At 58.7% G+C, this 24,239-nt stretch overlaps 3 protein-coding genes and 2 long non-coding RNA genes across 12 annotated transcripts in view; 2 read left to right on the forward strand and 3 right to left on the reverse strand.

Annotated features, from left to right (window-relative positions):
• Window positions 1–3,220, reverse strand: part of FAM227A (family with sequence similarity 227 member A) — a 49,500-nt gene extending 46,280 nt beyond the window's left edge. For all 4 annotated transcript variants that reach the window (XR_011380283.1, XM_070052934.1, XM_070052935.1 and 1 more), the window contains exon 1: window positions 2,985–3,220. The gene's annotated coding sequence lies outside the window, so the exon portion shown is untranslated. The remainder of the gene's footprint in view (window positions 1–2,984) is intronic.
• A 133-nt stretch (window positions 3,221–3,353) lies between these two features.
• Window positions 3,354–17,590, forward strand: CBY1 (chibby 1, beta catenin antagonist). 4 transcript variants are annotated; one of them, XM_051845903.2, is made up of 6 exons: window positions 3,480–3,608; window positions 10,772–10,969; window positions 12,473–12,588; window positions 15,141–15,246; window positions 15,337–15,449; window positions 16,984–17,590. In XM_051845903.2, the coding sequence occupies exons 2-6, from the start codon at window positions 10,894–10,896 to the stop codon at window positions 17,062–17,064; spliced, it is 492 nt and encodes a 163-aa protein (XP_051701863.2). In that variant the 5' UTR covers window positions 3,480–3,608; window positions 10,772–10,893; the 3' UTR covers window positions 17,065–17,590. The 4 variants fall into 4 exon arrangements, with proteins under 4 accessions (XP_002711437.2, XP_051701863.2, XP_017197582.1 ...); XM_070052952.1 differs by having other exon boundaries at window positions 3,513–3,608; window positions 10,842–10,971; XM_002711391.5 differs by lacking the exon at window positions 10,772–10,969 and having other exon boundaries at window positions 3,354–3,608.
• On the reverse strand, window positions 14,104–15,161 carry LOC127491076 (uncharacterized). Of its 2 annotated transcripts, none has more exons than XR_011380286.1 (2): window positions 14,676–15,161; window positions 14,104–14,609 (listed from the first exon to the last, which is right to left on the reverse strand). It is a non-coding gene; the product is annotated as an uncharacterized lncRNA (long non-coding RNA). The 2 variants fall into 2 exon arrangements; XR_011380285.1 differs by having other exon boundaries at window positions 14,104–14,643.
• A 1,991-nt stretch (window positions 17,591–19,581) lies between the features above and the next one.
• On the reverse strand, window positions 19,582–21,547 carry LOC138844441 (uncharacterized). The gene is made up of 3 exons (XR_011380289.1): window positions 21,417–21,547; window positions 20,467–20,539; window positions 19,582–20,301 (listed from the first exon to the last, which is right to left on the reverse strand). It is a non-coding gene; the product is annotated as an uncharacterized lncRNA (long non-coding RNA).
• Window positions 21,548–21,613: 66 nt separating this feature from the next.
• Window positions 21,614–23,574, forward strand: TOMM22 (translocase of outer mitochondrial membrane 22). Its single transcript, XM_070052953.1, has 4 exons — window positions 21,614–21,802; window positions 21,999–22,117; window positions 22,406–22,523; window positions 23,001–23,574. Exons 1-4 carry the CDS (start codon window positions 21,680–21,682, stop codon window positions 23,073–23,075), a joined length of 435 nt encoding a protein of 144 aa, XP_069909054.1. The 5' UTR covers window positions 21,614–21,679; the 3' UTR covers window positions 23,076–23,574.
• Window positions 23,575–24,239: the final 665 nt, after the last annotated feature.

A 24,239-nucleotide genomic window follows, 5' to 3' on the forward strand; every position in this document is an offset into this window, starting at 1 on the left:
CGGCCTCTGTGAGGCCCAGGGCTCCACCTTCACCTGTCACAGCATTTACAATTGAAACTGCGAGGACTGGCGTCTACATCTGTGGCCATCACGCAAACTACCCCTTGGGGACTGGGTTCACTCAATGTGTGATTCCTTTTATTTTATTTTTTTAAAGATATATTTTATTGATTTGAAAGGCAGAATTACAGAGAGGGATAGAGACAGAGACAGAGAGAGAGAGAGAGAGAGAGAGAGAGGTCTCCCATCCGCTGGTTCACTCCCCAAATGGCCACAATGGCTGGAGCTGAGCCGATCTGAAGCCAGGAGCCAGGAGCTTCTTCCAGGTCTCCCACGTGGGTGCAGGGCCCAAGCACTTGGGCTATCTTCTGCTGCTTTCCCAAGCACATCAGCAGGGAGCTGGGCTGCAAGTGGAGCAGCCAGGACTTGAACTGGCGCCCACGTGGGAGGCCGGCACTGCAGGCCGGGGCTTTAACCTGCTGCGGCACAGCACAGGCCCAGTGAGTCCTTTAGATTGTCTCAGCATGCTTCTTTCTAGTGCAGGGAGGCTGTCCACCCTGGCCTGCAGGTCAGCTGGCGTGCGGAAAAGGGGGCCCAGGCCCAGGTCACTCCTGTTTCCTGCCCCCTGCTCTTGGCCCCCGGCTAAACAGGCAAAGGGGAGGACAGAAAGAAGGGGCAGGCACACTTGGGACTTGTCAGCCCCACCGCCCCCAGGACTGGAAAGCCACAGGCCCTCTGGGAAGCCAGGCTTAGGGCGCCTGTCAACAGGTGCTGGCTTTGGGCTGTGGTTATTACTCTCCCGCTGGGAGAAGGGAGTCGCAGCTTCCGGGGGGAAGTGTTGCACATGCATGCTGCACTTTCCTGAAATTTCCATGGTACCATGTTAGGACACGAGTTCTCTGTCGCTCCCTGGGGGAGCGAGGAGGCCCGGGAGCACACTGGCTGCGTGCGGCTGCCCGTGCTACCTGCTACCTGCTGGGGGCGGATGAGCAGATAAGAAGCTGGGGTGAGTGCGGAGCCGAACCAGAGCCGCAGCTCTGCTCCTGACCCCAGCTTCCCGCTAACGCTCCCTGCCAGGCAGCAGGGGAGGGCTCCTGTCCCTGAGTTCCTGCTGCCCACGTGGAAGACAGCAGCCGGGCTCCTGGCTCCTGGCTCTGGCCCCGCCCAGGCCTGGCTGTGGTGGGCACCCGAGGAGTGAACCAGTGAATGGAAGATCCCTGGCAGTCTCTCTCTGCCTTTCAAATACAAACAAATAAACACATAAATATCTGTAGGAGAGAAAACCTGCCCTCAGGCAGTGCGTGTCCTGGCAGGTGAGGTTTGGATCGCACTGTTTAGTCTCCAGGTCCCGCACGTCGACCAAGGCTGCCTTTACAGTCGGACTTCCGGTCACTCAGCGTCCACCGCAAGCCAGCAAGTGCTCCCAGGGGGACAGCGTGGTAAGCCAACCCTGACTAACGGGCTTATGTCTGCTGGGGGAGGCACACAGTAACGAAAAAGCAACCTAAGGCGCCAGCGCTGTGGCACAGCAGGTAAAGCCACTGCCTGTAGTGCCGGCATCCCATACGGGTGCCGGTTCTAGTCCCTGCTGCCCCACTTCTGATCCAGCTCTCTGCTGAGGCCTGGGAAAGCAGCAGAAGATGGGCCAAGTGCCTGGGCCCCTGTATGCGCATGGGAAGACCCAGAATAAGCTCCTGGCTTTGGATTGGCCCAGCTGTGGCCATTGTGGCCATCTGGAAAGTGAACCAGCAAATGGAAGACCCCTCCCTCTCTCTGCCTCTGTCTCTCTCTAACTCTGCCTTTCAATAAATAAATAAATCTTTAAAAAAAAAAAAAAAAAAAAAGAAAGAACTTTAAGAAGACGTACAGGAAACCTAGACTGAGCTCCAAGCTCCTGGCTTTTGCCCAGCTCTGTGTTTCTCTCTGACTCTCAAACAAACAAAAAACCCACTTATAAAAAAATAGCCTGGCCGGCGCTGCGGCTCACTAGGCTAATCCTCCGCCTTGCGGCGCCGGCACACCGGGTTCTAGTCCCAGTCGGGGCACCGGATTCTGTCCCGGTTGCCCCTCTTCCAGGCCAGCCCTCTGCTGTGGCCCAGGAGGGCAGTGGAGGATGGCCCAAGTGCTTGGGCCCTGCACCCCATGGGAGACCAGGAGGAGCACCTGGCTCCTGGCTTCAGATCAGCGCAGTACGCCAGCCGCAGCGGCCATTGGAGGGTGAACCAACGGCAAAGGAAGACCTTTCTCTCTGTCTCTCTCTCTCTCACTGTCCACTCTGCCTGTCAAAAAAAAAAAAAAAAATAGCCTAAACAATTGTGAGTTACAACGTGAATCGCTACGGATTGTTAGCTGCTTCAGCAGGGGAGGCACGCAGCCCTTGGGATGAAGGCGTTGGAGGAAGCGCAGGGGTTAATGAGATGGGGGGGCGGCGCAGGGGTTAATGAGATGGGGGGGGCAATCCCGTCCCAGCGGGAGCAGCTGGACAGTGCGGTCCATCACAGTGGCCTGGCGTGATGTGGCCCCGGAATCTCGAGAGCGCACTGCAGGAAGTCAATTTTTAATGAATTTAAACCTAAAAACCGAGGCACCGAAGAGGTGCGAAATGTGAAATATTGAATACGTAGTGAAATGATGTCTGGGACACGGGTGTGAAACACGACGCTCTTTCCCTGGTCGTCACTGCACGATTCCAAACGACGCGCGCGGCTTGCTGCGCGTGAGTCCCGGGCAGGGCTCGGCTGCTTCGTGCAGATTTTGGAGCCAGGGCGCCGGCCGCGCGGTGTCGTTGGGGGACACAGAGCCCTGGGGTCCCGGCCGTCACCCACGACACTCGGCAGCCGGTCGGGGAGCGCCCATGGGTGACGGAGGGTCTTCACTCCAGGAGGCCTCGCGCCTTGCTCGCCAGGAGTCCCGCCTGCAGAAGCCGCTGGGCGTCCGCACGCGCGTGGGGAGCCGCAGGCCCGCGCAGGGCCCGCGGGTCTTACCTGAAGGAACCGGCGGATTCCGACGCACCCGGGGCGGGACACCCCGCAGAGCTCCGGACCGGCGCCCGTCGCCGCGGCACCCGCGTGCACCTGCACCCGGCGCTGGGGCCTTCTGCCTCGCGGTCGGGCGGCGCCCATTGTGCCAACGTGAGTCTCGGCGTTTACCTGGCGACGGCCGGCGCCGGCGTCACCACTCTCACCTTCCCCTCCACAATGCCGGGGTCGCCAGTCCCGCGGGGGCCGGCGAGACGCCGTTACCATGGTGACGGCCAGCGGGTTTCTGGGGGACCGGACCAATGTGTTTGTGGGGACGGTGAGAGCAGTCCTTCGTCCTAGCTGTGACGCAGGGCGTGTCAGTGGCTCCGGAAGACATTTGCTTTGTCTATGTAACATAAATCGGGGTAGACTGCGAGGGTCTCTGGTGCTTCGTACGCCCGCGTTAGGGACCCCGCCGCGCCGGGCACCCCCGTCTTTCCCTGATGGTGGAGTCCGGGGCGGGGCCGCGCGTGCGCGCTGCCAGGAGAGGCGAGCCGCCGGTGGTCGCGGCCGGTGACGGGGACCCGAGCACGACCCTGGCGGGAGGTCTCGGGGTGCGCTTCGGCCCCGACTTCTGGGGAGCGTCAGGTAGGTCTGAGAGTCCGGCAGAGCCGAGCAGGGAGGCTCCGAGCGGGGCTGCCCGGGAGAGGGGCGGCGGGCGGGAGCGGGGAAGGGGCAGACGGAGGCCGCCCTGCCGTGTCGCGAGGGGCGTCCCCCCACCCCGCCCCGTAAGTGGGACCCCGGTGAGGACGTTCCTGGAGTCGGACGGCCCGGAGCCGCGAACTTGGCTGGGGGTTGGGTACGCGAGCCCGTCGAGGCCCCTCGGCGTCCGGCTGGAGTTAAAGACAAGACCGCGTGCCCGTGGCCCGCCGCGAGCGTTGTGTGGTGGGAAGCGTGGGTGTCCGTGGATCTGCAAGGCGGTGGTGGGAAGCGTGGGTGTCCGTGGATCTGCAAGGCGGTGGTGGGAAGCGTGGGTGTCCGTGGATCTGCAAGGCGGTGGTGGGAAGCGTGGGTGTCCGTGGATCTGCAAGGCGGTGGTGGGAAGCGTGGGTGTCCGTGGATCTGCAAGGCGGGGGTGGGAAGCGTGGGTGTCCGTGGATCTGCAAGGCGGTGGTGGGAAGCGTGGGTGTCCGTGGATCTGCAAGGCGGTGGTGGGAAGCGTGGGTGTCCGTGGATCTGCAAGGCGGGGGTGGGAAGCGTGGGTGTCCGTGGATCTGCAAGGCGGTGGTGGGAAGCGTGGGTGCCCGTGGACCTGCAAGGCGGTGGTGGGAAGCGTGGGTGTCCGTGGATCTGCAAGGCGGTGGTGGGAAGCGTGGGTGTCCGTGGATCTGCAAGGCGCCAGCGCAGACACAGCCGCCTGTGGCGCGGGTCCCCGTGCAGGGGCGTCCGGGCCGTGCTGAGTCCTCTCCCCCGGAGTGTCACCGCCGGCGGAGCCGCCCCGGGCCCCTGGGTTCACCCGTCTCCTCCCGCGCAGTGCCCATGACCCCAGGGGTGAGGGGCCCCGGTCAACACCCCTCGAGGTGCAGCAGCGAGGGGTGGGTGAGCGTGTTCCGGGGGCCGGGCTTCCTTGTGGCCCGGTCAGCGGCGCGGGCACCTGCCCCTAGCCCAGCTCGCACCCTGGCAAGAACAGCCCGGCGTGTTTTGCCTTCTTTAGGCGTCCCCAGGAAGGGCAGGGCAGACTTTTCAACTTTTCTGTTGTTGTCCATGAATAGATTTTCATGGTAGGGGTTCATGAAATACAGAAGTATATGTTGTTTGTATCGTACCTTATGAAATTGCCACTTGCGGCCATTTGTAGACCCATGAAGCGGCAGGGTCATCCAGGTCACTCCCCGTTCCCTTCCCAGCCTGAGCCACTGGGAGACTTCGATGTGTCCTTTCTGATCTTCTTCTGTTTTTTTCTTTATATGTATATATAATTGCATTTTTTGTCTTCTCATATGGGATTATATTATACAAATTGTTCTGCGACTTGCTTTCTAAAGATTTTTATTTATTTGTTTTTATTTGTTTGAAAGGCAGAGTTAAAGGGAGAGAGAAATTTTTGCATCCTCTGGTTTGCTACCCGGATGACTTCAACTGCCAGGGCTGGGCCGGAGCTGGGCCAGGCCAAAGCCAGGAGCCGGAGCTTCTTCCGGGCGTGGGTGCAGGGGCCTGAGGACTCCGGCCATCTTCTGCTTTCCAGGCACATTAACAGGGAGCTGGATTGGAAGTAGAGCAGCTGTGTCTTGAGCCGGCACTCACATGGATGTCAGCGTTGCAGGCAGAGGCTTAGCCTACACTGCCGACCCCGACTTGCTTTCCTCGTGTCGAGGTGTGTGGGAAGTCTTTCAGCTGTCAGCCCTCACACGGCTCACTGTGTGATTGCTGCCTGCTGATCCACATGGGAAGGGGCCACAGTTTATTTGGCCCCTGCCAACCACAGGTGCTCATTTTGGATTGCTTCTTATTTTTCTTTTTTAGTTATTTTTTCTTTTTTCTTTTTATTTTTTGCCAGGCAGAGTTAGACAGTGAGATAGAGAGACACAGAGAGAGTTACAGACAGTGAGAGAGAGACAGAGAGAAAGGTCTTCCTTCCATTGGTTCACTCCCCAATGGCCGCTATAGCCGGTGCCGCGCTGATCCGAAGCCAGGAGCCAGGTGCTTCCTCCCGGTCTCCATGCTGGTGCAGGGACCCAAGCACTTGGGCCATCCTCCACTGCGCTCCCAGGCCACAGCAGGGAGCTAGACTGGAAAAAGAGCTATAAGGACTAGTACCCAACGCCCCAACCGGAACTAGAACCTGGGGTTCCGGCGCCGCAGGTGGAAGATTAGCCCAGTGAGCCGCGGCGCCACCCAGTTATTTCTAATTTTTATTTAATTTGTTTGAGAAGCAGAGAGAAAGTACAACAGAGCTCCCCATCTACAAGCTCACTCCAGATGCCCACAGCATCCAGGGCAGGGCCAGGGACCCAATCACCAAATCCTGCTGCCTCGCAGGGCGCTGGCAGGAAACCAGGAGCAGGGCCAGGACTCAGACCCAGGCCTCTGCCAGGGATGCAGGCGCCCCGAGTGGCAGCCTCACTGCCAGGCCAGATTCCTGCCCCTCCTAATTTTTTTTTTTTAGGATTTAGTTGTTTATTTAAAAGAGTTACACAGAGGAGAGGCCGAGAGATGGAGGGAGAGAGAAAGAGAAAGAGAGAAAAAGAGAGGCCTTCCATCCACTGGTTCACTTCCCAAATGGCCGCAACGGCCAGAGCCACACTGATCTGAAGCCAGGAGCCAGGAGCTTCTTCCGGGTCTCCCACACGGGTGCAGGGGCCCAAGGACTTGGGCCATCGTCCGCTGCTTTCCCAGGCCACAGCAGAGAGCTGGATCAGAAATGGAGCAGCGGGGTCTTAAACTGGCACACATAGGGGATGCTGGCACAGCAGGCGGCGGCTTTACCCACTACACCACAGCGCCGGCCCTCTGCCCCCTCTTATTTTTAACTGTTATCAACAATAAAGAACATTTGTGTATGTCCAAGTCGTTCTGGAGGATAAAATTTTAGAAGTAACTTTGCTGTCTAAAATATGCACATTTAGGGCCGGTGCTGTGGCATAGCAGGTAAAGTCGCCGCCTGTAGTGCCAGCATCCCATATGGGCGCCAGTTCGAGACCCGGCTGCTCCACTTCTGATCCAGCTCTCTGCTGTGGCCTGGGAAAGCAGCGGACGATGGCCCAAGTCCTTGGGCCCCTGCACCCGTGTGGGAGACCCGGAAGAAGCTCCTGGCTCCTGGCTTCGGATCGGCGCAGCTCCAGCTGTTGCAGCCAATTGGGGAGTGAACCATTGGATGGAAGACCTCTCTCTCTCTCTCTCTCTCTCTCTCTCTCTCTCTTCCTCTCCTTCTCTCTCTAACTCTGACTTTGAAGTAAATAAATAAATCTTTTTTTAAAAAAAGTGCACATTAAAAATTTTGCTAAGTCTGCCTAGTTGCTCTTGAAAGAATTATCGCAGCTTAGGTTTTACGAATCGTTGTCACCGGTGTGATGCGTAAATGCTGCTTCTCAGGGCGCGCCTCGCAAGTTAGCGCAGACAACTTGATGTGTACCTCTAGCCAGCCGAGCTCGCCTGTGCAGCTTGGAAAACTGGTCAGCTTCTCGCTGATGTGAAGAGGAAAATCCCTCCCTCTGGGGCCGGCGCCGTGGCTCACTTGGTTAACCCTCCGCCTGCAGCACCGGCTTCTCATATGGGCGCCAGGTTCTAGTCCCGGTTGCACCTCTTCCAGGCCAGCTCTCTGCTGTGGCCCGGGAGTGCAGTGGAGGATGGCCCAAGTGCTTGGGCCCTGCACCCCATGGGAGACCAGGAGAAGCACCTGGCTCCTGGCTTCGGATCAGCGCAGCGCCAGCCTTAGCAGCCATTTGGGGAGTGAAGCAACGGAAGGAAGACCTCTCTCTCTGTCTCTCCCTCTCATTGTCTGTAACTCTGCCTCTCAAATAAATAAATAAATCTTTAAAAAAAAAAAAAGAAAAGAAAAGAAAATCCTTCCTCTCGGGGGTGCTGTGACCAGTGAAAGAAGCGTGAGCCCCTGGGTGTCCCAGCCAGCCCTGACCCACAGCTCACGCGCGGGACGCGACACTGGGTTTTGTTACTTTACCCTGGTTGTTCTGTTTGTTTTTGTTTTTTATTTTTAAAGATTTACTTTATTTATTTGAAAAGCAGCGTGACAGGGAAAGAGATCTTCTATATCCACTGATTCACTCCCCCAGTGGCCAGGGCTGGGTCAGGCCCAAGCTAAGAGCCAGGAACTCCATCTGGGTCTTCAGCGTGGGTGCAGGGGCCCCAGTCCTTGGACGGTTCTCTGCTGCCTTCCCAGATGCGTTAGCAGGAAGTGGAGCAGCAGCTGCACCCACAGTGCCCACGGCGCCAGTCCTGCTGTGCACAGCAGGTGAGACTGCCGCCTGCAGTGCCCGCATCCCATATGGGCGCCAGTTCGAGACCCGGCTGCTCCACTTCCAATCCAGCTCTCTTATGTGGCCTGGGAAAGCAGTGGAAGATGGCCCAGGTGCTTGGGCCCCTGCACCCACGTGGGAGACCCGGAAGAAGCTCCTGGCTCCGGATCGGCGCAGCTCCAACCTTTGCGGCCATCTGGGGGAGTGACCCAGCGGATGGAAAACCTCTCTCTCTCTCTCTCCCTCCCTCCCTCCCTTCTTCTCTCTCTGTGTAGCTCTGACTTTCAAATAAATAAAATTAATTAACAAAAAAAAAGTCTTCCTGGAGATTGTTCCCATTTTCTTCTTGTTCTGCCTTCTCGGACACAAGATGAATCCATCCCCCTTGCCCCCTGCACCCCCTGCAGAGCCAGTGCAGGGCCTTGTGGCCCGTGTTGGGTGGTAGCAGAGCTTCGGCCGCCCTCATCCCCGTCATCTCCATCATCTCCATCACTGAGCCAGGAAAATTCGGATTTGCCAAGTCCTCAGGTGCTGTGCCCAGGTCCAGACGCCGTCCCTGTCAGGGTGGGGAACCAGCTGGGCACTGACAACACCACTCACCGGCCATACAAAGTCATCGAGTGAAAGTTAGCCTGCTGCAGAGTTACTGACCTTTACGTCCTTGGCGGGGCCCGACGTTCCCAGCCGCGGCCCTGGGTTGCTGGTCTGCAGTTCATCACAGCACCCATCTACCAGTACGACCGTGGTGAGCACCCCCAAAGACCGTACATGTTCGTGTGTACTTCTGTAGTACATATTACCAAGTTCCCAACAGCCCTCCAAGCCTTAACCACTGATCTCACCCACCTCGGTGGGAATAACAGATTTCCTTCTGTTCCCATTGAGTACGTGTCTTGCTTGCTGTGGTGGAGTCATACTGTGAACTTTTCTTTAGATATATGAGAAGGTATCTTTTTTTTTTTTTTAAAGATTTATTTTACTTGAGGGGCTGGTGCTGTGGCGCAGCGGGTTAAAGCCCTGACCTGAAGTGCTGGCATCCTATATGGGCACCGGTTCTAATCCCAGCTGCTCCACTTCCAATCCAGCTCTCTGCTGTGGCCTGGGAAAGCAGTAGAAGATGGCCCAAGTCCTTACACCCCTGCACCCACATGGGAGACCCGGAAGAAGCTCCTGGCTCCTGGCTTCGGATCGGCACAGCTCTGGCCATTGCAGCCATCTGGGGAGTGAACCAACGGATGGAAGACCTCTCTCTGTTTCTACCTCTCTCTGTAATTCTGTCTTTCAAATAAATAAAATCTAAAAAAAAAAAAAAAAAAAAAGATTTCTTTTACTTGGAAGGCAGAGTTACAGAGAGAGAGCAAGCTTCCATCTCTGGTCTATTCCTGAAATGCTTGCAACTCCCAGGGAAGGGCCAGGCCAAAGCCAGAAATCAAGAGTTTCTTCCGGGTCTCCCACGTGGGTGCAGGGGCCCAAGCACTTGGGCCATCTTCTATTGCTTTCCCAGGCCACAGCAGAGAGCTGGATCAGAAGTGGAGCAGCCGGGGCTTGAACTGGCGGCCATACGGGATGCTGGCGTTGCAGGTGACAATTGCTATGCCATGGTGCCAGCCCTGTGAATTATCTTCCAATGATAGTTGATGTAAAACCTTGTTTTGGATCGTCTTGAGACATCCCTGTTCCACATTTTGGCCAGTTTCTTGTGAGATATGATTAACTCGTTACCGGTTTTATCACATATTGTGAAGAAGGACTTTATACCTAAGAGCAAGAAAAGTGCTCTGCTATTCTCTTTAAAAGCAGTCTTTTTAAGCTACTGTGTGTCATAAGGTAAAGTTCTCTGGTATATGGGAGAATGAACCCTCACCCCCGTCTCATACCGCATACAAAAGGTGTCTTCAGGTGGATTGTACTCCCCAATGAGATAGGTAGAACAATAAAATTACCAGAAGTTAACATTAAAAAATCATCATTTCTTAAATGGGAGATAAAACACTAATTTAATAACAGTAAATTGGATTTCATTGAAATTAACTTACTTGGTCAAAAGAAATCAATAAAAACAAATAGATAAGTTACAGATTATGGGAAGACAATTCTGTACATATATACACAGAGGAATAGTGTTCAGCATGTGTAAATAAACCTTACCTGTCAATCAGAAAATGACAAAAAATGAGTAAGGAAAAGACTGTAGAAAAATAGCAGAAGGCTGAATAAGCATGTCACTAAAGAGAATATCTGTCCCATGACCTGAATGTGAAAAATACGGGGCCGGCGCTGTGGCGCAGCAGCTAAAGCCGCCCCCTGCAGTGTCGGCGTCCATGTGGGCGCCAGTTTGAGACCCGGCTGCTCCACTTCTGATCCAGCTCTCTGCTGTGGCCTGGGACAGCAGGGGAGGATGGCCCAAGTCCTCGGGCCCTGCACCCGCGTGGGAGACCCGGAAGAAGCTCCTGTGCAGCTCCAGCCATTGCGGCCATCTGGGGAGTGAGCCAGCAGATGGAAGACCTCTCTCTCTCTCTCTCTCTCTCTCTCTCTCTCTCTGCCTTTCAAATAAATAAATAAACCTTAAACTAGAAATACATGTTTATTTAAAAAAAGGAAAAGAAAAATACATGAAAAGGTATCCAATTTGATTTGTTATTGGGGAAAAGCTATTAAACATTACAATACTGCTACAAACCCACAAGATCATCAAATGAAAGGCACAAAAAATGTCGGACATGGACAAGGCCACCTCATGCGTGCAGATAGGAATAGCAGTTGCGGAGGAAAGCGGTTCGGCAGTCTCCTTATGGCTGACTCAGTGCTCTGTGACGCCTGACCCTCTGCCTGTTACAGAACAGGGAGTTTAAATACGAGTGCAGAAGCGCGTGTCCAGGCCTGTTCTTAGCAGCACTGTCTTTGATAGAAAAGCTGGAAGCAGTCCCGGTATCTGTCACTGGTAGACAGCTACGTTGTGAATGTTCTGGGAAGACAGCACTGCACAAGCCACAGCCGCACAGGACAACAGGGGTGAACCTCGCAGCGGGATCTCAGGTGTAGGCAGTGGTGGGCCCCGTGGGGTGCAGCAGTGTTCTCCGCCAGCTGCAGGGTGGGCCCCGTGGGGTGCAGCAGTGTTCTCCGCCAGCTGCAGGGTGGGGGTGGGGGTGGGGTGTGTGTGTGTGTGTGTGTGTGTGTATGTGTGTGGGGGGTGCAGTGTGTATGGGGTGTGTGTGGTGTATGTGTATGTGTGTAGGGGGTGGTGTGTGTGGCCAGTAAACCCGAAGCACTGCACACAGAGCTTGTAGACTATCCTGTATTTACGTTCCACTTAGAGAGCTGACCTCTCCCTTCCGCCCTCCCACTGAACCTGGGACTGTCGGTACACCTGCGTCACCGGGCCGTGTGAGCCACAGTAGGTCACAGTATGCTGATAGCAAACACACAGGGGCCAGTGTCAGCATGGCCTTGTTGGGGGCTTACCCCTTCCTCTGGACAGCTCACCTCCCAGACGGGGCAGGCAGCCGTCTGCCGTACGGCCCGAGGGGTCTGGGCATGACATATAAACATAGCTTTGTGTCTTCATGTCCAGTCTGTGGTGGCCTTGCCCCAGGAGTGATTCTTACCAGCACGCAGGAGTAAGTAGGGCCGGCACCCCCTGCTCCAGACCTTAGAGCTGGTGACGCCAGCCCAGGCTGAGCCTGCCTGCAGTTGCCATGGACTGCAGCGCCACTCCGACCTGGGCCGAAGACCTCAGCCTTGGGGTTTTTTTTAGGATTGTTTTTTATTTATTTGAAAGGCAAACTGACAGAGGAAGAAAGAAAGAGATTTTCCATCTACTGGTTCACTCCCCAAATGGCCGCAATGGCCGGGGCTGGGCCAGGCTGAAGCCAGGAGTTTGGAACTCTGTGGTCTCCCACATGGGTGGCAGGGACCCACGTACTTGGGCTGTTGCCCTCCCAGGCACATAGCAGGAAGCTGGACTGGAAATGGAGCAGCCAGGACTGAAGCTGGCACTCAGGTGCGGGACGCTGGAGTTTCAAGTGATGGCTTAACTCCTCCTGCCACGACACTGCCCCACAGTCCATGTGGGTTTCTAAAATTTTTTATTAATTTTCATTTTATTTGAAAGGCAAAGACCTCCCATTACTGGCTTAGTGCCCAAACACCCTTGCAACAGCTAGGGCTGGACCAGGCCAAAGCCAGGAGCCAGAACCCCATCCCTGCCATCTGCCATATGAGGGGGACCGAGATACCAGAGCCATCACCAGTGCCAGGGTGTGTTAGCAGGGAGCTGGGCTGGAAGTGGAGCCGTCGGGGCTGGAGCGAGGCTCTCGGATACTGAACTCTGTCCCGAGGCAGCTCAGTCACTGCCTCAAAAGCACCCCTGCCTCCGTCTTCCTACGCCTCCCCTGGCGCCTGCCAAAGGATGGCTGGGAGTTAGATGAGATGCTGTGCGCTGGGCCTGGCGTCCTGCCTGGCACTTGGCGGCAGACGGGACACTTTACCAGGATTTTAGGTCATCGAAGCAACTGTTGGTGCCTGGCTTTGCTCACCCAGGAGAAGGGAGCCTCGGCCTCTCGCTCCGCCGACTGAGGATGCCGCTCTTCGGGAATACCTTCAGTCCCAAGAAGACGCCGCCTCGCAAGTCTGCTTCTCTCTCCAACCTGCATTCTGTGAGTGTGGCTGCCCGGCTCAGCTTGGGTGCGGCGGGACTGCGGGACCCCACAGGGCCCGAGGGAGGGGAGCGGGCGCTTGGGGGCGATGTGAAAGGGACAGCCTTTGAGTTCGTTGCTGCTACTGCTGCCGTTTCTGAGGTCCTGTTTGGGGGTGGGGCTAGAGCTTGCTCAGGACCCAACATCAGACAGTCCAGCTGAGGGTGATTTTTGGCCCCAAGCGATATCGTCCTGAGATTTGGCCAGGAATTGGTTGGAGCCACATGTGAGGCTCAAACGCACGCTCGAAGCATGAAGATGTGCACCACAGCTCCGACAGCAGTTTCAAAAGACGGTTCTAAAAAGTGGGAGCACACACACACACAGAGGCCCCAAATACACTAACACATATATACATACACAGGCCCTGGTTACACTCAACATAGACACACACACAGACACACACTCATGGGCCCTGGATATACCCAACACATACACACACACACACACACACGAGCCCCAGATACACTCAGCACATATACACATGGGCCCTGGATACACCTAATACATACACAAACACACACAGGCCCCAGATACACTCAACACATATACACACTTGGGCCCCAGATATACCCAACGCATATATGTACATACACACACACACAGGCCCCAGATACACTCAACACATATACACACTTGGGCCCCGGATATACCCAACACATATATGTACATACACACACACACGGGCCCCAGATACACTCAACACATATATACATGGACCCTGCCTGGATACACAAACCCCTGTGCTCTGCTGAGGCTTCTGGGCCCCTGGACCAGGTCCTGGTTTGTCGGCTCCACCACAACCCTCCCCCACCACTACTGGCTCCCACCAGCACAGCTGGTCGTTAGCATGGAAGGGGAGGGGCAGTGGAGCAGCAAGGCGGTTGGGGCTGAACGTTAACCCCAGCTGTGGGCTTTGAGTCCATTGCCTCTGGGTCCAGGAAGAATCCTGGTGGAGGGCGGCCAGGGCTGAGCGTTCTGGAAGCGGGCCAGGCAGAGGCCCAGGATCTCGGTTTCTGCCACCCACAGGCCTGGAGGCTCCCTCTGCCCCCCGCCGTGTGTCAAAGACGCAGGTGCACATGGCAGTCTCTCTCTGACACCCCCGTCCCACCCACAGCAGATGCCGCGTGAGGCCGTCTGCCCTGTGGCACTTTACGCTTGCTGACGGTAGCTGTCAGCCGTGGTGGGAAGCAGACCCCCATGGTGCTGTGTGTGGTGAGCGGTGGGCTTCACGGCCCCCCATCACTGCGGGATGCCAGTGTCCCAGAGCCAAGAGGGCACCCAGGGGCACAGGCACCCAGCGCCCTTCCTGCCCTTGCCCACCCAGGCTTCGCACACACCTCCTTTGTGGGTGTCACTCCCTCTGTCTAGAACGTTCTTCCCCATTCATCAATTCAACGGCTGCTGTGCCCTCTCCTTGGCACTGGACATAAAGAAGTAGATCAAGAAGAGAGGAAAAAAGCCAAATCCTTGTCCTCACAGAGCAAATGTTTTACTGGGGAAGAGCACAGAAAATGAGTAGGTTTATATCAAACAGCAGTGCGGGGTGAGGGGCAGAGCTGGCATGGGTGTGGAGCTGTCATCCTGGGTGGGCCGGCCAGGAAGGCCCGCCCCAGAGGAGCCATGGGCACCGCGTCCCGGAAGGCCTCCCGCACTGAGCGCTCAGGTCTCAGCGGGACGAGAGCTCGGCAGGCAGAGGTGACGAGGTGACGAGGTGATGACGGCCCTCGCTGAGGTCCAGGACCCAGCGCCGCCTTGGACTGTGCCGGCGCCCACTGAAACTCGGCGGCTGCTCCTTGCGGGTTGGACTGGGGCCTCCCCCATGACACCCAAGCAGGTGATTGCTGATGACACATTTAGGAAGGACTGTCACACTCTTAAAGTCACAGTGTGCTTGTGTGAGGTGTGAAACAATCCCACTTGCAGATGTCAGCGAAACAGCTTCTCTGGAACACATCAAGTGCATAGCAGTACACTTCTCTCTGGAACACATCAAGTGCATAGCAGTACACTTCTCTCTGGAACTCATCAAGTGCATAGCAGTACACTTCTCTGGAACACATCAAGTGCATAGCAGTACACTTCTCTCTCTGGAACACATCAAGTGCATAGCAGTACATTTCTCTCTGGAACTCATCAAGTGCATAGCAGTACACTTCTCTCTGGAACACATCAAGTGCATAGCAGTACACTTCTCTCTCTGGAACTCATCAAGTGCATAGCAGTACACTTCTCTCTCTGGAACACATCAAGTGCATAGCAGTACACTTCTCTCTCTGGAACACATCAAGTGCATAGCAGTACACTTCTCTCTGGAACTCATCAAGTGCATAGCAGTACACTTCTCTCGTTAGCATGCTTTGTTCTGCATTATTTGGCTTTTCTGGCCTTTGAAAGAGCATTCCAGGTGCTAGATAATGACTAGAGAAGAGAAAGGCGTTCTTGGGGACGAGGAGCTGGGACCGGGCCCCGCTCTGGTGTTCTGCAGCCACCACGCAGTGTCTCGCCCGCAGCTGGATCGTTCGACCCGGGAGGTGGAGCTCGGCCTCGACTACGGGACCCCTACCATGACCCTGGCGGGGCAGAGCCTCAAGTTCGAGAATGGCCAGTGGATCACAGGTGGGCTGCATTTCCTGCCCCTCTGTGCTGCGAGATGACAGCGGGGGACTTCCCTCTCAGCCTGGGGTTCTGTGCTTCCTCGGGGGTCAGAGGTTGGCGGAGCCGTGGACCGGAGGGAGGCCCAGCGCCTTCGCAGGCGGAACCAGCAGCTGGAGGAAGAGAACAATCTCCTGCGGCTCAAAGTGGACATCCTGCTGGACATGGTGAGGAGGGCCTGGGGGAGGGGCCGCCTCGGCTCTGTCCTCGGACCAGCCGCTGGCCTGGGGGAGGGCTCCCTCGGCTCTGTCATCAGGACCCGCCGCTGGCCTCAGGGAGGGGCTCCCTTGGCTCTGTCCTTGGACCAGCCGCTGGCCTCAGGGAGGGGCTCCCTCGGCTCTCCTTTCGGGAGGGCTCAGCCTCCAGTCTTTGGATCTGGCTCGCGGTCCCTCCCCTCAGGCAGGCAGGCAGTGAATGGTTGCGGCAGTCCGTCGGTCCCGCTCAGCACGGGGGAGAGGGATTGTGTGGAAGAGCTGGGCAGAGCTGAATGTGACGGTGGACAGGAGTGGGGGCTGGGATGCAGGCTTCCCGGGAGGGGAACAGTTGGCTCATGGCTTGGAGCCGTCCCTTACCCAGCGAGCATGCGTCGAACCCCAGCAGCCCGCTGTGCCTGGCTGTGCCCGGCTGTGTCCAGCTGTGCCCGGTGCTGCGCGTGAAGGCTGCTGGGGCTCAGAGCGTTCCTTCTGGAGCTATGTGCCTGGGTTCCTGGCCCAGCCCCACCACCAGCAAACCACTCCGTGCCCTCATTTCTTTCCTCTCTCTCTCTCTCTCTCTCTTTTTTTTTTTTTTTTTTTTTTTTTTTTTGATTTTTAAAAACTAAGAGGAAGAAGCAGAGAGAGCGTGCTTCTGTTCTCTGGTTTACTCCCCAAAGCCCAAGGCCAGAGCCAAGAGCTGGGAAGTGCCCCAGGCCTCCCGTTGACTGCCTCTTCCACTGGAGGCTGCGGTCAGGAGCGGCAGCCGGGAACTGAACCCAGGCACTCCGGTGTGACGCACGGCAGCCCCCAGGGACTGAGGCGTCTCCGTGCCTCGCTTGAGTGTCTTCTGCCTTCTACAGTCCATTAAAGACGTGCTGATGAGGAAAGCGGCATTCTCGGTAGCGCACTGCTCCCTAACCCCATTCCGTGGCCTCACTCGGAGCTCCGATCTAGCCGATCTAGCCGCAGCATTGCCCCGTGTGCCCTGTGCGCCCCGAGGCCCGCTGTGCATCACACAGCAAGTGCCACGCAGTCGTGGGCGGACACAGTGTTGACAGCCGACACCACGACTGTTCTTTTTAAATTTTTTTTTTTTGCTTACTAATTTTCATTTTATTTGAAAAACTGGGAGCCAGAGAGACAGAGATCTTTCATCTGCTACTTTACTCCGCAAACGCCTGCAACAGCCAGGGCTGGGGCAGGATGACGCCGGGAGCCTGCGACTCTGCTGGGTCTCCATCGCTGCCGCCGCTCAAGGTGCACATTAACAGGAGGTGGAGCTGGGCTTCGAGCCCAGGCGTCTAGCGATTAGCAGCCGCACCAGACACCCACCCGCGATTCTCCGTATTCCTCAGGCGCTGTGGTCCCGGATCATGGCCCAGCTTCCCAGCCCAGAGAAGGGGCTGAGAACTCCCAGGGGGTGTGGCCGAACGCGGGAGGCCTTCCCCCGGCGCACAGGCTGGCCGCACGGAGATGCCCCTCCCAACCGCGTGCCTTTTCCTCGCAGCTTGCAGAGACCACTGCCGAGTCCCACGTGATGGAGAAGGAACTGGACGAGCTGAAGAGCGTCAGCCGGCGGAGAAAGTGAAGGCGCCGCGGACGTGCTGGGGAGCAGGGAGCACCCCGCTGGCTGCGGGGGAGGTGGCGGAGCAGGTTTTTGGGTCTTTTTTATTTTTAGCCAACCTAGTGGACTGGGTGGGCCCTTGGAGAGAGTATCATTCAAGGGCTCGGCCAAGCGCTGGCCCTTCGGGGCAGCAGCAGGTAGGCGCTGTGGGTTCCAGGCCAGGGCAGCGCTGTTCCAGACGCACTCTGGAGCGGCCCTGCTGCAGGCGCGCAGGCGCGCAGGCGCGCAGGCGCTGTTGTGCGGAGCGGCTGGCGTTCCCGGCTCACCCTCGCCACTGGCAATGGCCGCACCCGTTCTAGAGGGCTGGGAGCGGGGGTCTCCCTGCCGCCCGGGCCACTCTCTCCCCGCCTTTGAAGACCTCGCTCCCCACACCCACAGCCGCCTCCGGCGTCCGCTTCCCTACAGCAAGCCCCAGCCTGCCACGGCCACTCTGTTCCTGTGCTGCTTTCTTTCACACTACTTGTTTTTTATTAAACGGTGGTAAACACTCCCACGGCCACAGTGACTCAGAGAGGAAGCCTGGGCCGCTCGGGGAGGGGCGCGGCCTGGGCTGCGGCTCCTGTCGCCCGCTGGACGGTGGGATGTGCAGGGTCCGGGGGAATGGCGCCGTGGCGGGAGAGCACGGGGTTTCACCTTGTGTCTGGGGCCGCCGGGAACAGAGGGCTCTCCCTGCCCTCCTGCTCCGGGAGTTAGCGCCGGCCTGGGCCTGCAGACTCCTGCTGGTTGGTGGGAGCGTCGTGCTGGACCCTCTGGGTGGAGGACAGAACCCAGCTCGCGGAGTCAAGTGGTGGGCATGGAGCTGGGAGCACGGAGCCCAGGGCTTGGGCGGGGGCAGCTGCTGTGGCCAGCATTTCCGGGGGCTGTTACCTCCCAGTGTTGGTGGTAAGCCCCTGGCTCCTGGCTCTGGCCTGGCCCAGCCCTCCTGACCGGTGTGGCCATTTGGAAAGTGAAGCGGTGGTTGGAAGATGCTCGCGTGCTCTCTCTCTCTCTCTCTCTCTCTCTGCCTCTGCTTCTCCTTTTCTGTAACTATTTCAAATAAATAAATCTTTTAAAAAATTAGTTTCTTTTGGCACAAAAAAATTTTAAGTCCGTGCATTTTTTTAAAAATTTTTACTACTTATTGGGGCCAGCGTTGTGGTGTAGCGGGTAAAGCTGACACCTGCAGTGCCGGCACCCCATATGGGCACTGGTTCAAGACCCAGCTACTCCACTTCCGATCCAGCTCCCTGCTAATGGCCTGGGAAAGCAGATGGAGTGCTTGGGCTCCCGCACTTGTGTGGGAGCCCCCGAAGAAGCTCCTGATTCCAGGCTTCAGCCTGGCCCAGCTCTGGCCATTGTGGCCATCTGGGGAGTGAAGCAGTGGATGGAAGATCTCTGCCTCTTCCTCTCTCTCTGTAACTCTTTCAAATAAATTCACCACTTAAAGATGTTTTTCGCTTATTTGAAAGGCAGGGAGACGGAGCTCCCATCTGCTGGTTCACTCCTCTGACGCCCACAGCAATCAGGACTGGGCGCCAGGGCGCAGCCCGGAGGCAGGAGCTCCAGCCGGGTCTCCCGCAGGGCGGCTGGGACCCAATTTCCTGCGCCACCCCCTGCTGCCCCCAGGATGGGATTAGCAGGAAGCTGGAATCTCAGCAGAGCTGGGACTTGAACCCAGGCACGCCTACAGTGGGGCACAGGCATTCCAAGCAGCGTCCTGAGCACTACACCAGACGCTTCCCCGTTCTTTCATAATACACATTTCCCAAGGACTTCCCCCAGACCGGAGACCGCTCTGGCCCCGGGCTCTGCTCTGCACACCCGCTCTGCGTTCCCCTGGGCCCCACCCCCTGCAGCAGGCACTCCCAGGAGCACAGTGTGGCCCCAGGCCTGCGGCACAAGCAGTGGAGCCTGTGTGATTCCCAGCCCACTGTGGAAGTGGGGCCGGGGCCGCCTCGCCTTAGGGCCAGCACAGCACTCTGGGGGAAGCAGAAGAGAACAGTCTGCAGCTGCAGCCCGTGACCGTGACTGTGACCATGACCGGCCTTTCTGTGCAGGGGGAGTGTCCAGGGCAGAGGTAGAAGGGTCCAGCAGACACAGCGTGGCAGCCCTCAGGTGCCAAAACAGGCACACCAAGGCCAGCACCTGTTCCTCGTCCTCCTCATCATCTTTCTGGGGAAGGAACTGACCCAGCGAGGTGACAGGGCTGGACGCCAGGGCATCGCATGGGGCGTACTTGTCACCACGATGCAGGTCCTGGACTGGCACCACCACTGCCAGCCCTACCTTAGGGGCCTGGGGCCGGGGCCCTGCAGATGCCGGCGGCTTCGCAGGGAAGGATTCTGGGCAGGGGAGCGAGCCGTTGTCGCGTGCGGAGAGAGGGGTGCGCGGGAGGAGGTGCGCCGCAGGCCCAGGGCGGAGAAGTTCTCCCGTGCGGATGCAGACTTTCAGATGCGTCCACCTCAAAGCCGCTGTCAGGCAAACCTGCCACTAATGGAAACAGTGCAGGTCTCCCAGATGTGCCGGTGTCATCACCAAGGCCACTGTGCTGGGCGGTGGCGCAGGGAAGGACCGTCACAGAGGAAAGCCGGGCAAGTGTCCGTCGGGACAGCTGCCCAGGTGCCGGCTGACGGGCATGCTCTGGGGGAGGGGCTTGGCTTCATAGGTTTCTCGAAGGGGTTCAGGCCCGCCTCCCCAGTTAAGAACTGAACTGGGGCCGGCGCTGCGGTGTAGCGGGTAAAGCCGCCGCCTGCAGTGCCGGCATCCCATGTGGGTGCCAGTTTGTGTCCTGATTGATGTTTTTTTAAAAAAGATTTATTTATCTGATGAAGAGAGGAAGGAGAGGCAGGGGCAGAGAGAGAGAGACCGTGCACCTGCTGGTTCACTCCCCACATGGCTGCAACAGCCAGGCTGGAGCCAGGAGCTTCTTCCGTCTCCCACACTGCTGGGGGGGCCCAAGCACGTGGGGACATGTTCTGCTGCCAGCCTTCCCAGCACACCAGCAGGGGGAGCTGGGTCGAGAGTGCAACAGCCGGGGCTTGAACCAGCGGCCTGTGTGAGATGCTGGTGCTACAGGCAGCAGTTCCACCCACTACACCACAGCGCTCACCCCGCGCCACGTCTGATCCAGCTTCCTGCTTCCTGACGCAGCTGGGAAAGCAGTGGGGACACCAGCACCCACAGGGGATGGCAGCACCACAGCACAGGGCCCCTGAAAATAGGCTTTTTAACACAAGCAAACAAGAATGGGATTCCTAAGTGTGCTACAGCGTGAGGAATCCTCAGAAAATTACCATGCCCGAGTCCACACCACCCAGGCCCGGAACCTTCCAGAATCCTGGGAGTCACTCCCCCTCCTCCCAAATGGAATCACTGCTGACTCCTCACCGTGGGTTGGTGTGTGCCTGCTTTGGAACCTGAGTGGAATCAGACAGCTGCTACCCTTCTGTGATGGGAAAGCCTGCAGTGGGAAGAGGGAAAGGCCGGAGCTCAGGAGGGATCGCGAGCCCCGTGTCCCCTGCAGGCGCCACACGACAGACCCCTCGCTTCCAGGGCACGTGTCAGGGGAAGGTCTGACTGTCCGGTCCTTGGGGTCGGAGTCCATGGCCGACTGGCCCCAGGTCTGCATCAGGTCACCCTGGCACTCACGACCCAGGGAGCACAGTGCACAAAGCAGCATTTGCGTCCATCATACAGGCCAAATGCACATCCCCTCGCGCTGGGAGGGTGTGGGGCAAAGGGTATTTCTGTCCACTATTGTGAAAGTACAGGGGGACTGCGAAAGGTTCACAGGAAAGTAAAAGATTTGGTGCAAAAAATGCAGAAATGCATGCAGCTTTTTCAAAATACGCATTTTCCATGAACTTCTGGAAGCCCGTTCATATGCATGGATTTCAAAAAAAATTTTAAAGATTTACTTGAAAGGCAGAGCAACGCGGACAGAGGTCCTCATCCATGGGTTTACTCCCCCAAATGATGGCACCAGCCAGGGCGGGCGCAGGCCAAAGCCAGGAGCCAGGAGCCCCCTCCGGGTCTCCCATGTGGGCGCAGGGGCCCAAGGACCTGGACCATCTTCCACTGCTTTCCCAGGCCATTAGCCAGGAGCTGGAGCGGAAGTGGCGCAGCCGGGACTCGAACCCACGGCGGCCTTCTCCCCGGCCCGTTTTTCTCGCTTGTAGAATGGAGATGACAGCTCTACGTCCAGGTGTTAGGGTTAGAGCGCGGACACTGCCCACTCAGACGCACGCCAGGGCCCGGCACTCAAGGGTCAGCCTTCATTTGAGGCCTCTGGCCGTGACCTGACGCTTCCCCCCAAACCTCCAAGTCTTCATTCCCACCGAGTAACTCGGCGCCCGGGGACAAGATCCTGGACCAGGGTCTGTCGAGGCGCGGTCCCGGGGAGGCTCGCCAAAGGCCCACGCCACACCGCCCCGCGGCCCCCGCAGCCTTTCCCGACGCCGCCCGCCCGGGCGCCGGGGAGCGGCCGAGCGGAGGCGCCGCTCTCTCCCGCCGCGCGCGTCTCGATTCCCGGAAGGGCCGCTCTGTCCGCCGCCGCGCCGCGCTCGCCTCCTCCCTTCCGCTTCCGGTGTCCCCCACAGCCATGGCCGCTGCCGCTGCTGCTGCCGCCGCGGGCGCCGGGGAACCCCTGTCCCCGGACGAGCTGCTGCCGAAGGGCGACGCGGAGAAGACCGAGGAGGAGCTGGAGGAGGACGACGACGACGAGGTACCAGGGCCCCGCGGGCTGCGGGGCGGGGAGCGGGCCTGCCCGGGGGTGCGGGCCCCGCGTGCTGCCGCAGCGAGGCGAAGGCGGCCTCGGGAGGCGGGGTCGGGGCCTTGCGGGGCCCGGGGCTGCGCCTGCTGCGGGGGTCCGGCGTCTCCCGGCGCCGCTTCAGCCCAGACCCGCGTCTCCTCCACCGCAGCTGGATGAGACCCTGTCGGAGAGGCTGTGGGGTCTGACCGAGATGTTCCCGGAGAGGGTCCGGGCCGCAGCCGGAGCCACTTTTGACCTCTCGCTCTTTGTGGCTCAGAAAATGTACAGGTAAGGGGCGAGGACGAGGCGTGCCGGGGCCGCCTGCCGTGCTGCGGGGGAGCGCGGGCTTCGGACGCATCGGGCCAAGGTTCCAGTGACCTTGGGCCGGGCGCCCCTGAGCTCCCCGTGGGCATTCCGACCCGGCAGGGGCGTTGCGGGCTCACTTGAGGTCCGAGAGGCGGGTGGCGTGTGAGCGGCTCTGTTAGCATTCGGCAGAGAGCCGGGCGGTGCCTGCGCTCGGGGCAAGCGGAGGAACACGCCGCCGCGGGTCTGCATCTCCCCGCGCTCCCTCTGCAGGTTTTCCAGGGCAGCCTTGTGGATCGGCACCACCTCCTTCATGATCCTGGTGCTCCCTGTTGTCTTTGAGACCGAGAAGTTGCAGATGGAGCAGCAGCAGCAGCTGCAGCAGCGGCAGGTGGGTCGGGCCGGGCCGGAGCCGCGGGTGGGTGGGCCCCGGGAGCCGGGGGTGGGGTGGGGTGCAGGTGGGCCCCGGGAGCCGGGGATGGGGTGGGTGGGCCAGGCCCCGGGAGCTGGGGATGGGGTGGGGTGCAGGTGGGCCGCCGGGGTGGGGTGGGTGGGTGGGCCCCGGGGGTGGGGTGGGTGGGTGGGCCGGGCCACGGGGTGGGGGTGGGGTGCAGGTGGGCCGCCGGGGTGGGGTGGGTGGGTGGGCCGGGCCACGGGGTGGGGGTGGGGTGCAGGTGGGCCGGGGTGGGGTGCGGTGGGGTGGGGTGCAGGTGGGCCGGGCCACGGGGTGGGGGTGGGGGGGCTGGGCCCCCGGTTGCCACAGGGGTGGGGGATGGGCTGGGCCCACCTGCCTGCCTGTGCCCGGCAGGTGTGGTGAGAGTCAGAGCCCCAGGCCTGCACCAGGCCTTACACTCTTTTTCTCTTCCAGATCCTTCTAGGGCCTAACACAGGGCTCTCCGGGGCCATGCCAGGGGCTCTACCCTCACTGCCTGGAAAGATCTAGATCGTCACTGCTGTCTGAGCTGTCTGGATGGGAGGCGTTTGCAATTCCAGTGTTTGAACTGCTGGGTTTTTATTTTTTCAACTCTGGCACATTGCTCTAAGCCTGGTGGAGAGAATCCCCCTCGGGGTCTCCTGAGACTCCCACCGTGCAGCCGTGCTCAGCTGTGCTCTGTCCTCACTGACAGCGCCGCCCACCCCGCCCCTCACTAAGCCGCTCCCAGCTGGAGGCTGCCCTGGCCACCGCGGGCTGGACGGACCCCGGGCACTGGTGACTCTTGCTGTTGGTAGAGAACGGAGATGCCAGGGAGGGCCGTGTCCGCAGCGTGCGGCTGACGACGCGTTCCAGCTGCGAAGCGGCCGCCGTGAACCCCGTGTGGGGAGAAGAGGGGCCTGCGGACGGAGCGGAGCTCAGCTCCTCCGCGCGTCCTGCCGTTAGATTTGTGTGTGTCAGGCAGTGCTCACTTTTTGTATTTAAATATTAAAAATGATTCCAGCCCAGAGTGTGCCTGTGCACCTGAGGAACTTGAACTGGGAGTGTTTCCAACGTCGGAGCTACGTGCCGTCCTGCACTCCCACCTGAGCCAGCTCCTCTCACACGGGGCGACCTTGGAGATTTCGTTTTTGACCAAGCAGTCTTCTTATTTAACTTGAAAGGCAGTTAGATTGGGAGAGAGAGATCTACCCTCTGCTGGTTCACTCTCCAAATGGCTGAACGGCCCGGCGGAAGCCAGGACCCAGGAACTCCGTGTGAGTGTCCCATGTGGGTGGCAGGGGCCTTCCCGGCTGCACTAGCAGGAAGCAGAGCAGCTGAGACTTCAACGGGCACGCGCACACGGGTGCCAGGGTGGCAGCTGGCGGCCCCAAGCGCCTTCTTAATAGCAGTCTGCCCAGAATTCAGTCACTTCCTGGCTCACCAACATAAAAGATTTAGAACTAGGTACTTGTGGTCTACAATAACTTGACATGGCTAGGGCATAGTGGGTCAAGGTGCGGCCTGGGCACTGCTACACTACATGGGCACCAGTTTGGGTCCTGGCTGCTCTGCCTCTGATCCAGCTCCCTGTTCATGTGCCTGGGAAAGCACGGAGGATGGTCCAACTACTTGGGCCCTTGCACCCACGTGGGAGACCTAGATGAAGCTCCTGGCTTAGGATCCTCCCAACTC

The sequence above is a fragment of the Oryctolagus cuniculus genome, chromosome 11, assembly GCF_964237555.1.
Source record: "Oryctolagus cuniculus chromosome 11, mOryCun1.1, whole genome shotgun sequence".
Taxonomy (NCBI): Eukaryota; Metazoa; Chordata; class Mammalia; order Lagomorpha; family Leporidae; genus Oryctolagus; species Oryctolagus cuniculus.

Coding starts and splice junctions, on each gene's coding strand:
- CBY1 (XM_002711391.5), top strand. CDS start 3,464: ATGGTGGAGTCCGGGGCGGGGCCGCGCGTGCGCGCTGCCAGGAGAGGC. Junction 15,247..15,336: donor GAATGGCCAGTGGATCACAG/GTGGGCTGCATT, acceptor CTCGGGGGTCAG/AGGTTGGCGGAGCCGTGGAC. Junction 15,450..16,983: donor TGGACATCCTGCTGGACATG/GTGAGGAGGGCC, acceptor TTTTCCTCGCAG/CTTGCAGAGACCACTGCCGA.
- TOMM22 (XM_070052953.1), top strand. CDS start 21,680: ATGGCCGCTGCCGCTGCTGCTGCCGCCGCGGGCGCCGGGGAACCCCTG. Junction 22,118..22,405: donor GTGGCTCAGAAAATGTACAG/GTAAGGGGCGAG, acceptor CTCCCTCTGCAG/GTTTTCCAGGGCAGCCTTGT. Junction 22,524..23,000: donor AGCAGCTGCAGCAGCGGCAG/GTGGGTCGGGCC, acceptor TTTCTCTTCCAG/ATCCTTCTAGGGCCTAACAC.